We start from the raw sequence: 13,151 nt of genomic DNA, 5'->3' as shown, positions 1-13,151 counted from the left end.
AATATTTTATGATTTTATGGTGCACTGAGAAGTACCCAAATGAAATTTGTCATGAACCACTTGTTAAAGAATTATTAGTGTTTACAAAAGTTCATCAAACTCAGAATATAAATTGCACGTTTCTTTGTCAATTGTTCCTTCCAAAAGAACCAACAAAAGTTTGGCACATTTAAAATACAGTTGCGTAATCAAGTCCAACTCGATCATTGATAAGCTCAATGACTAACCGTAAGCCCATATTTGATGCCTTTTGTAGTTATTAAATTTTCTGCATAATTCTTAACTGAAAAAAAAAGAAATTTAATAAACTTTATCACAAAAGTACTTTAACAAGATTACTTTTTATCTCTCGCTTAAATGCCTTACTTCATTAATTTGAACAAAAAGGATATATTTACGAAGTTTTAGGCTTTCTTGGCCTTTTGTGATGTTGAATTTAAGAAAATATCTTTTTTAGATCTCTTACGTATAAATGAAAGATCTCTTATGTGTAAAAGTAAATATTTCGTGTGTAAAAGAAGAGGTAGGATCGTAAAACTAAAAACAAGTTTGTAAAAGGCCAAAAAACCAATTAACCAATACTTACAAAAAATAACAAATGATTTTATTTTATTATTTTTAAATATTAAATATTTTAAAACAAATAGTAATATTTGAGATAGGGAAATGATTATTGATAAGAGCATGACTCTGAATCAGCATAGCATCTCGATGATCGTGTATATATATATATATATATATATATATATATATATATATATATATATATACACACAAATGACTCTCTTTCAGTCGCCAAGAGTTGAGGAGCAAGTGAAATTTTCATCATCTATTGTAGGATGCAGAGATTCATCCCCAAAAGGGCGCTGTTGCGAAAAAATCAGTCCCAGTCCTTGTTCAGTTGTCGACCCAATTCCTCAGTTGCGCAATCTTGCACGTCTCTTCATCAACAAGAAGATGACACATCACTTCCCAAAATGCCCCCTTTTGATTATACTCCTCCGCCTTACACCGGTCCCTCCGCCCATGAAATCCATCTCAAACGCCAAACTTATCTCAACCCAGCCATCTTCCATTTTTACAACAAGCCCGTAAGTGTTTCTAGTCCAAAAATAAGTATTTCCACGCGCTTAATCAGAAAAGAATTAGATCCCATATTGGGGGTGTCAAGACGCATGATCAAATAAGTATATTTGTGTGTAAAGCATTTTTACTCTATCAGTGTGATTATTTACTTTATTTTTCGGGTTATTCAGATAATGTTTGTTATGAACTTGAATATCACTGCACACAACTTAAACTCATCTACATTAGATCCTCAATCAGTTACAGTAAATCATGATTCTTTATAATTTTTCGAAATATAAATATTGGGATTTTGCGATTTATTAATAATTGTTTTGTTGTAATCTTTATTTTTTGTGTTTTCAGTTGAATTTGGTGGATGGGAAGATGCAGTATTTGTATGACGAAAATGGGCGGAGATATCTAGATGCATTTGGAGGGATTGCTACAGTGTGTTGTGGGCATTGCCACCCTGAGGTGGTTGAATCAATTGTTAATCAAACAAAGCGTTTGCAGCACTCCACTGTTTTGTATTTGAATCATGCTGTAGCTGATTTTGCTGAGGCACTTGCATCCAAGTTGCCTGGAGATCTCAAGGTTCATTGACTTTATTTTTGAATTAACTTCAGGTTGTATGCATGAATATCATTTATCTATAATGATACGTATATTTTTTCCTTTTAATTGGTTTGTAGGTTGTCTTCTTTACAAATTCGGGCACGGAGGCGAATGAGTTGGCTTTGATGATGGCACGGTTGCACACTGGTTGCCAAGATGTTATTTCGCTTAGGAATGGCTATCATGGCAATGCTGCTGGGACAATGGGTTCCACTGCCCAGTCTAGCTACAAGTTCAATGTTGTACAGGCATGTCTTCCAATGCAGCCACTTGATTATCTTTTTTTAGTATACTTTAATGTTAAATTGATGAAAGCATGCTTTGCAGGCTTTTTAAAGTATAACTTGAAATTCTGTGTCTTGTGCTTTCTTTACGCATTGCTTTATCATTAAAACCTTCATAAACGAAGCATTTAGGTACTTTTCCAGTAATTTCTTTAGTACTAATTATTGATGTTGTTCTATAAGTTTTTCATCAAAATGTAGCTCTCTCTGTAGTAATTTACTATCCAAGAAGTAGATTTTTTCACAACACAACCCTTGTACTCAAAAATATTTCCTAGGAATATCTTAACAGCTTGTTTGGATGGTTGTTATGTATCATTTCATAATGTATCGTATAGTATTGTACTGTATTGTTTTGATGTATATGATATTTGGATAGATTATATTGTTTGCCGTCGTTTCATGATATCATGCACCAACAATATGAGGAATAAACTTGCAATATTATAAAATAAAGTAAGGTAGAATAATTATATAAAAAGGTAGATAAAATAGGATTATTTAATAATAAGGAAGGGCAAGATGAGAGAAAAAAAATAAGGCAACGACGCGACCACACCAAATCGGTCGTTCCATAAAGTGGCACTTTTCATCATTACGTAACAATGGATTTAACGATACGATACAATAAAATTTAAGTAGCAATCAAAACAAACATTGTATTTAAAGTAATAATACGATACAATATAACATGTAACAACCATCCAAACAAGCTGTTACTGTAGTCCATGGCCGTATAGTTGTATCTCTTACTAATATATCTAAACAAACGTGTCCTGCTTTTGAAAATTTAGTATAGTGTTATTGGAATTCCTTTTCAGAGTCTTAAGAAAGACAAAGATGTAAAAGCCTGTTAACTGTAACATAGATATATTGCTAAGCTAGATTTCTTTTAACTGTAATATCTCATTATCTTGTACAATGATGTTCTCAATCTATCTGCTCAAATTTTGTTTTATCGTCATTCCAATCATTTGCAAGTTATCTGCCATGCATATTCCAACAGACTGGAGTTCACCATGCCCTGAACCCTGATCAATATAGAGGTGTGTTTGGTTCAAACGGACTAAAATATGCGAGGGATTTAGATGATTTGATCACCTATGGAACCAGTGGTCGTGTGGCTGGTTTTATTGCAGAAGCTATACAGGTAGCATAATCTGACTTAGATGTGCACTTCATGCGCTCACAGTTTCATGATTATATCCTTCAAGATGCAGGTTTGATTGACCAATTCCATTTGATTTTAACTATGGCATGTGTTCTTGTCAGGGAGTGGGCGGGATTTTGGAGCTGGCCCCAGGATACTTGCCAGCGGTCTATGACAAAGTCAGAAAGGCAGGAGGCATTTGCATAGCTGATGAGGTCCAGTCGGGATTTGCTCGGACAGGGAGCCACTTTTGGGGATTTGAAGGTCACGGTGTCGTGCCTGATATTGTTACCATGGCAAAGGTGGATTCTCCATGCTCTTTTCTTTTTATCCTGTTTGTTGTTTCCGTTGAGATTTCACAGAGTAGTTCTACATTCAGACTCCAGCTTTTAGATAATGATACTGAAATTAAATTGCATGACGAATCTTCTTTTTACCATTATCTTTACTGTCATTTCTCTATTTTGGATTGGGGGAGGGCCTAAAGCTGCTGCTCATTACCAGAAAGTTGCTTCTCTAGGGGTAGTTAGTTCACCATATACCAGTTCCTCCAGTGTTTTTAATGCCATCTGCAGCTGTGTAAGATTGTTCCATGTGTTAGCTTAACCAAGCAAAGTCGTATGAATGAAACCTCAGAAAATTCTTCCTATGGATATGTGTGACTGCAATTATGTAGACATGCTCTCTTCATTTTTATTAAGCTTCTGAGATTAAATTTTAATCAGGGCATTGGAAATGGCATCCCACTTGGTGCTGTGGTCACCACACCCGAGATTGCAAAGGTCCTGACTAATCGCAGTTATTTCAACACCTTCGGCGGTAATCCTGTGTGTACTGCTGGGGGGCTAGCAGTTCTCAGAGTAATTGAAAAAGAGAAGCTTCAGCAAAATGCATTCAATGTCGGATCATATCTTAAAAACCGGCTTACTTCTCTAATGGAGAAACATGAAAGTATGTTCCTACTTCCAACTTTGAGAATGAACAAAGATTCTATTGTATTCTGTTATGGTCATAAGCCCTCGAACTGCAAGCAAGGGCAAAACTTACTTATTTATTGACTCAGCTTCATCTCAAAAACTTGGTTCTTCATTCTGCAGTTATTGGTGATGTGAGGGGAAGAGGTCTGATGCTTGGCGTTGAGCTGGTTACTGATAGACAGTCAAAAACTCCAGCTAAGGTGGAAATATTGCGAGTAATGGAGCAGATGAAAGGTATCTTTTTGTCTTTGTTTATGCTCTAGTCAATAAGTTTTTGTTTATCTGAGCATGGATTTATTTTTAATCTAATATACGTATTTGGTGCTTCCAGAAATGGGAGTCCTCATTGGAAAAGGAGGATTTTATGGCAATGTTTTTAGGGTTACTCCTCCTCTCTGCTTCACCAAGGAAGATGCAGGTAAATTATTCTCTTTTACTTTATGAGCTTCTCTTTTTCCCTTACTATTTTCTGTTTTTGAAATTTGGTCGTTTTACTTTTATAGATTTTCTCGTTGATGTGATGGATTACTCAATGTCAAAGATGTGAGTCAAGAAGCTGGTTATGCAATTACCGGTGTTTGATTGACCATGATGAAACTTGTAGAATATTTGAAGTGGCGTTAGGTGTGTATATGTATCTCAAAGAAATAAATTAAAAGAGATTATGAGACATCACCTCGTTGTCTCTCTACCTCCTTTGTCCTCTCATGGACTAGTTTCATTTCATAGTATCAAAGTTTGATGATGAGACATCACCTCGTTGTCTCTCCACCCCCTCCAGTCCTCTCATGGACTAGTTTCATATTGTAATAGCAAGTTTCAGATTATAATGACAGTTTCATATTCTAATGCAGCATCTCTTTGTGAAATGTGCATCATACTCCAAACCCCAAAAGTTATAGATAAAAATATTGCTTCTCCATTTAAAAGAGGAGAAGATAAATGGGGAAAAACTGTTGTGTCATGAGAACATGCACTGTCGATATTACTAAAGATGCATAATCAAATGTTAGTTACAAAGGTGACATTTTAGTTGCAGTACTACTTTACCTATTTTAGGATTCTGGTGAATGAGCTAGGTGGAAATCAAAATGAGATGAAAGTAGCCTTTCTTACTCGATTTGTTGTTGATTGATCTGTAAATGGATTTATGTTTGTCATTTAACTGTTCATTTTGATCATACGTGGACAAAGGGCTCTGCAGTCTTTGGGGCTTTCAGCTTTATAAGTGATTGAATTCTTCATTCTCCTTTTAACTGTACTATATTGAGTGAAATGTTGCTCAATCTGCCATAGGTTAGGGGTGATTCTGAATTCTGATCGATGTTTAGTACTCGTTCAATCCTTGTCATTCTGCTGAATATCATCTTGCGCAATTAGAATTTAGATGATTCTGGAATTTTATCAGTAACAAAATCTCTGCTGAACGAAGTTTCATGCTTGCATCTGACTTACCAATCTTCCAATAGGCATACCCCATGTGCGTGCATTTTGCTACTAAGCAGCCTGGGTAGGCTACTGCACTTGGGCCTCCCCACTTTGGTTAGGAGAGAAGCCTAGTAATACGCATAGCGATCGCAGAAAAGCCTTCGCGGTCGCGAAGAACAAAGTAGCACTACCCAGGATAATGCTCTACGCGATCGCTGGGCTTAAGCCTTCGCGGTCGCGAAGAACAAAGTAGCACTACCCAGGATAATGCTCTACGCGATCGCGGCTAAGCCCAGCGATCGCGAAAGCCAACGAACCTCAGAAGCGCGAACACGATTCTCTCACGCGAACGCTGAAGCCAAAAAGCCAACCTACCTCCAGCAACACTCTAAGATCGCCTATTGATGAACGCGAACGCGATAGCCAGCTCAATCACCTTACGCGAACGCGAACCATCTCCACGAACACGATTCACAAATTGCCAGCTTCCCAACAACCTTCTACGCGATCGCAAAGTTTCACCCGCGATCGCAAAACACATCAGAAAATTCCGGAGGGAGATTCCGCGGTGCATTATGTGAACGCATAAGTGTTCTGCGGACCGCAGAACGGCCGCAGACTTGAACAGACCATCCCAGTTTGGAGGTCAATTTCGCGGTCCCTTTCGTGGACCGCAGACCTGATCCGCGGTGCACTCTGCGACCGCATAGTTGAGTTCGGAGGGTCCATTTTGTATTTTTATAACCCGATCCCATTTTAATAAAAAGACCGAAGGGGGTCATTTGAGATTAAAAAAACCCTGACGTTTTTAGAGAAGGGGAAGGAACTAGAGAGAGAAGGAAGGAGCTCCAACCACCCTATTCAACCATCTTGCTCAATTTTGAAGATTCAAGGGGAATCACACACTAGACCATCAACTATCCGGGTAAGTCTTTGTCCTAAGCTATCATGCAAATTGTTATGGGGTTTAGGTAAGTTGTGGAGTAGGAGAATGGACCATGCATGTGCTAGTAGGAGGTGGTATATGGGGTTGTTGAACTAATTACGAGTGGATTCTTGTTGAAATTGGTTGTGGGATGAAGGAATTCCACCATAGAAACCTTGTAGTCGAATTTCACACCTAGTGCTTGATAAAATGCCTAAATGGACTGAACACATACCCCTTCTTAATTATGGTTCAATTTTATCATGTCTCTAAATAGATTGAAGTCGCTAGAAGTTTTGGAACGTTGTAGTAATCTAAGGAAAGCCCAAGCGAGGTATATTGGCTAAACTCTTTCTTTAAAATCGGATTCCTCAAAATTCTCATAAACTTCGACTATTGTTTGATCAAGTTCCTATTTCCGTCATTACTATCTTCTTCTATGGTTAGCTGGTCCAAATGCCTATAGTTTGATTCATATTCCGATTGTATAATGCTATGCTCCTCTTTTATGCTTATCCTCAATGTGTTTTGAATTCTTACATGTCTATGAGCTGAAGATATAATTTTTCTCAATGTTCCAAATATTCTTAAATGTTTTAAGCTGATTCTTGAAAGGAAATGAAAGAATGAAAGTATGAATTGTGAAATGCGGTCGTCGTGCCAATAATGATGATTTACATATGAGGCCAAGGGTGCCATTAAAAATGAAGGGAAGTATGAAGGGCTGTGAAAAATAAATGATCCTTTCTTTATGATAAACGTTTTTGGGAGTATCGTTAGGTCACCGAGGAAGGCTAGGTTATAAATACACAAGCCTGAAACTACACGTGCCGGTGTAGGGATTGATTGAGGGATAAAATTCCATTGTATTATTGTCACGACCCAAACCGATGGGCCGCGACAGGCACCCGGTACCTTACTCAACCGAGTACCAATATAACGTATCTTTCTTATCATACTATCATTTATAAATGGCCCAAAAGATTGTCATGAAATAACTAGAATGAAATGTGAGGGAACACTCATCGTAGGATAACCCAACCTGTAATACCAACTCATACATAAGACATACAGGCCTATAAGACCAATGTGATCCATTATATACTTAAAACATAGGCCGACAAGGCCATACAGTTATCTCCGTATACATGACATCTGTCTACAAGCCTCTAAGAATACATAAATATCATAAAGGTCGGGACAAAGCCCCGCCATACCAATCAATATATGTCCTAATCATACTGACCAAATAGCAACTCCGGAGCAAAAATGGAGCGCACCAACACCTTCCGCTGAGCTGATAGCCTACTTGGAGGACTCTCGACCTGTCTATCGGGACCTGCGGGCATGAAACACAGCGTCCCCAGGCAAAGGGACGTCAGTACAAATAATGTACCGAGTATGTAAGGAATGAAATCAGTAAATAATAGACATGAGAGAAACATGGAGTAAAAGACTCAACATGTATATCTGAATAGCTTTGTGAATCATTTAATATTATAATGCCATGCATATGCGTATAAATGTCATACCATGCATAGGTATATGCGTTCATAACATCATCAAGCCTCATAAGGACATCCCATCATATCATCTCGGCCACTGTGAGCAAATCATCAACGTATACCAGCTGATCAGGTGGTGGTGCGTATATAACGCCGTAACCTTTTTTCGTATCCCATATATATATAATATACTCGTATATAACGCCATCTGGTCATGGGTCAATGTACATGTATAAATGCATGAAATGCATAAGAAATACGTTAATAAGATTTCTCGAAATGTCATAAAAATAATATGCCTGTCGGATAAACTTTGTCAAATACGTATTTTTCTTAGACCCATGAATAGAAGATATAATAATAATTCACATGGAGAATCAAGAATATAGACACCCCTAGTATTTCTATGAATATAGTCATTTATGGAAGTTGTGCATTTGCTCATTTCGTTCGTGTCGTATAGATCATGCCAAAAGAAAGAAGGGATAACCTTAACATACCTGAGCCGATTCTCTTGACAATCCCTTTAACACCCGTTGATTGCGACAACACGTAACGGCGGATCGAAGTAGGGAAAAATTCGTATGATGTTCTTGACAAAGATTACACCGTATTCCCTTAAAATTGTAAAATCTCACGTTGCTAGGATACTAAAAATTCACGTTTGAATTCTTGAAGATGCTTATGAGATATTGTTGAACTGTTGAAGATGCTAAAACAAATTTCACGTTACAAAATGAATATGCCTCTCTCTTTTAAGTTAAAGAGGTCTTATGTTAGAATGGATGTGTTAAGAATGAATATGTTAAGAATGAATAAGTTACTCTTTCTTAAGAGTGGATATGTGACTCACGTTTGTTTAAGAATGCCAAATCCCACATCTCAAATCTTGCCACATAATGTAATAGCTTAAGAGTCACAATTCATGGACTGCCACGTTTTTGGGGGGTTAAGTCCTCCAAAATCATTGATTACCCAAAGATTTTAATTAATCTCACACTAAAAATTATTAATTACCCAATTATTCACATAATTACCTAATTAATTAGGTAATATCCCATTATCCAATAATTAAGAATTATATCAACTTACTTCAAATACTACTCACTTATAACATACCTTGTACACCTTGCTATCATGGCCATGTGGTACCTTGTATGGTACTAGTCCATAAATACCAGGTATTTTAGCTTGGGCAGTATTTTATCCCACACCAACAACCTTCAACGAAACTTATTTTCTTTGATTTGTTTACCCTCTCACTTTCACGAATTTACTATCACTTGTTTGAAATAACATAATGCTTAAAATCTCAAAATAATCTCATTCCCGAACATACGTCGATTAACTTACGACGAAATTTTAACGTAAAAAAATGCGGGATGTACATCTCATTTCCGAGCTTTCATCAATTTATTTATGGCGTATTTTTACGTACGAAAATATGGGGTATAACAATTATATTGAGGTTATTCCTCTTAATTGGGATGAGTTGAGTTGAGAGCTAGTGAAGACGATATCGACCCATACGACATTGTGGTGAGACTGCTTAGCCGATCGGGCAGAGATCGGACGCCATGCCGCGCATATGATAGTGTTGAGTTTTGATGTCGAGCCTCATACTTTGGGGTGAGACGACTTAGCCGATCGGGTAGAAATCGAACACTGTGCTATAAGCACGGTGGTGTATCGGTGCTAAAGATCTCCCAATCTAAAACATTGACTATTACTGGAAGATTTACCTCAATCTTGATTTGGTATTTTAACATTATTTGGTTCCTCATTGATTCATGTTTCTCCCCTATTTGTGTTGTTGCTCGATTCATTAAGAGGGTGTTTAGCTCTACATGCTAGTACTATTCCATGTGTACTAACATCCCTTTTGCCGGGGACGCTGCATCTTTAATTGATGCAAGTGGTTCCACAGTAGGCAACATCAATCAGTGATAGCGTTACACCCTCTTCTCAGCTGACTTGGTGAGTCCCACTTCATATCGGAGTATTGTGTCTTTTGCTTGTTATGTATAGTGTTTTGAGGTATGCCGGGGCCTTGTCGTCGACACTATCATATTTCTCTTTTGTATCAATTAGAGGCTCCGTAGACATAATGTGGGTGATATTTTGATTTGGGAAAGAAACTATAAATGTTGTACTTGTAACACATGTTTTCACTTCTAAACTACGAATGTGTAATATATTTTGGAAATAGTGAATCAAGTTACTAATGGAAATAAAATTGGTATTGTACATGTAATCCTCTCATTGTTTAACTAATGGTATACATCTTCACTTTATTCATGGTTAAGGTCGGGTAGAAGGCATCGAATAGGCTTGCTTGATTGGGATATCTCGGTTGAGCGCCGGCCGCGCTCCCTAAGGTCGGGGCGGGACAAAAAGAGAAAAACATGAGACATACTATGAAATGGATAGATCAATTCTAGCCGGTGATACACCCCCAACAATAGTTGTACTGAGTAAACAAACTCGATATGATGCAGAATACACATTTTAATTAGGCCTACCAATGGGCCCCAAAGTCGATTCCGATGGTCCTAAAATAGGTAAATAACCTTCCAAAAGTCCACATTAACACATCCATAACATATACAATCAGTTGTCTAACTCTTAATATATCTTCACAGTCCACAACCAAGGAATAGTCTGCCTCCAAGAACATCCAGTCTCTAAACCTCAAGAATACAAGAATCTCCATATCTGATCCCAACTCCACCACTCAAATGACTGACACATCACTCATACACAATCATCTCACAGAAAATACTCACATAAATCGTCTATGCCACGTAGCAAAGCCTAAAGCTCAGCAGCCAACAACCAGGCGATTACCGTAATACTAGTCAAGCATCTGCAAGTCAAAACACAATGTGTCTCCTAACACGCACTCCCTTCTCAGGCGATACAAGATAATGCTCATCCTCTTAAATATTTGAAATCTCCCATGTCGTCTAGAGCTCATGACCTTCCTTTTAAAATCGAATCGTAACCTTGCCTATGAAATCTCAATCCCACACGGTGCACCACTTCTATCATGCTATCATTTGAAAATACGAGGATCCCATTCTCAACTCTGAGTCACAAGTAGGATAGACATCCCATCAATCGAAAACCTTCCACTTAACTCAATCCCGGAGAACAAAATCACAACATGTAGCGAACTTCCCATGCTTGTAGATTACATCAATAGCAAGTCGTGGTGAAACTATCGCAAACTCTTCAGAACCCATTTGCACATAATCAAATCATCAGAATTGATTTCCCTCTAACTTAACCAAGTCAGGCAGACTGCCAAACCAAAAAGTAACTCAATCCGAAATGCTCGCTCTGAAGGGACCTTCTATAAATCCGAAGCTATTTCTAGCATCCCTCTAATACTGCCATATAGATCCAATACAGAAGTACTGCAAGTCTAGACACCATCTAATATAGATCTCAAGTCCTAGCCATACACAAATCTGAAAATCCTTAAATACCACATATGAATTTTGAACTCATCAGAGCCTCGTGCATATTCATCCTCGTGGCAGTCATACGAACTTCCTCAATCGATGCGGTCTCTAATTGTAGTACATACATCCCCACTAGATAGAAAGCAAACTCTGTATAGAAAAATTATAAGGACCACATAACCTCATACCAACCCGCAAGAGATAACCTACATGCTTAGCCTCAAACCAACATCTCTCTACAACCCTACCAGGGTCGCAACCACCGTGCACTAAATCAATCTTCCCGAGTCTACACTCGTTGAGAAAATACAAGAATCCACTTTATCCTGCAAATAAACAACTGAAAGGTCCACCAACACGTCCACATCCCAAAACTGTACAACACATCGAGATGATGATCCAACTTCTATAGCCCTTTGCATCCCGTTCGCAAAATCACAAGTCATCAATGCACAACTATTACTGAGTACGCAATGACACATACGAGTGAATAGGATGAAATTGAAGATACAGGCTTCAAGCTGAAACAAGGTCGCACGATAAGGAAAGAAAGAAGGGAAGTTTCCTAGATACCCCATATCCTCTCAAAGATAGGTATCGACGTCATCATACCAATCTGCAAGACTCTATTAGAAACTTACTCATGACTCGTAGAACCTATGAACCTAGAGCTCTGATATAAACTTGTCACGACCCAAAATCCCACCAAGTCGTGATGGCACCTAACCCAACCCGCTAGGTAAGCCAAATAGTATAAGTTACTATTAAACTAAGAAAAACAACAATATATATAAAATAAAAACTACAATAGAATTCAATAAAACTATCCCAAGGACTGGTAATACAAGTCATAAGCCACTATGACTTAGATTTACAAAGTTGGTGAAAGGAATAAATACAATATCTGTTTGAAAGTTACATAAACAGAAATAAAATACAAAGCTACCATGAACTAAAATGTAGCATGAATCCGGCACGCTGGTACGTCTCTAATGCAAAGCTCTGTCTTCACAAGTACTCAACTCCAGAATCTGCACATAAGGTGCAGACATGTACTCACTAAGTATCTTGACTAGCCTCAGAGAAGAAGTGAAGAGGTTTTTAAGTCAAACAATACTCACTTGCAGAATCTGTGTAGCTCAATAACATGTATAACACAGAGAAACTATTCCAGATGGAAAGTTACAGAATAAAGAATATCAACAGTAAGGGTACCTAACATGATCCGATTCCGTATCAATTACCAAATAACACATTCAAGAGAACCTTTCGAGAATCAAATGTATCAATGCAGGATGACAACTTTCTTTTTATATCAACCCCTTACGCTACCAACAACTCAACAAACATGAGGTGTCAACTCAACTCAAGTAATCCCTTCCCGGCAACCAAATTGTCAAATAACTACAGGGGGATAGATTAACATGTTAGGTGCAACGTAAAAACATGTAAAATGCACGACAACTCATAAAACAATCACTTGCAAAATCACCCAGTTTAGACAACAATTCATCAAATAGAAACACAAACATATGGTACCTCGTGCCCACATAAAATCACTATAGCCACCCGTTCTGGTTATGGTAATTTTGCACCTGCAAGGTTTTTTCTGCAGGTGCGAGTCCGCAGAAGCGGACATTTGGTTGCAAAAGAGATGTCTTGGATGGGGAGGGGAGTCTGCAGAAGCGGATGTCTGAGCGCAGAAGCACTGGCGCAAGAGCAGGAGGAGTTC

At 38.0% G+C, this 13,151-nt stretch overlaps 1 protein-coding gene across 1 annotated transcript; it reads left to right on the top strand.

Annotated features, from left to right (window-relative positions):
• The first annotated feature begins 671 nt into the window (after positions 1-671).
• Positions 672-4,963, top strand: LOC107825954 (alanine--glyoxylate aminotransferase 2 homolog 3, mitochondrial). Its single transcript, XM_016652891.2, has 9 exons — positions 672-1,091; positions 1,432-1,662; positions 1,761-1,931; positions 2,974-3,117; positions 3,240-3,419; positions 3,843-4,068; positions 4,215-4,328; positions 4,426-4,512; positions 4,598-4,963. The coding sequence occupies exons 1-9, from the start codon at positions 840-842 to the stop codon at positions 4,639-4,641; spliced, it is 1,449 nt and encodes a 482-aa protein (XP_016508377.1). The 5' UTR covers positions 672-839; the 3' UTR covers positions 4,642-4,963.
• Positions 4,964-13,151: the final 8,188 nt, after the last annotated feature.

The sequence above is a fragment of the Nicotiana tabacum genome, chromosome 2 (genome assembly GCF_000715075.1).
Source record: "Nicotiana tabacum cultivar K326 chromosome 2, ASM71507v2, whole genome shotgun sequence".
NCBI lineage: Eukaryota > Viridiplantae > Streptophyta > Magnoliopsida > Solanales > Solanaceae > Nicotiana > Nicotiana tabacum.
Note: the sequence above shows the minus strand (reverse complement) of the source record. Positions and strands in the feature narration are given on the sequence as shown.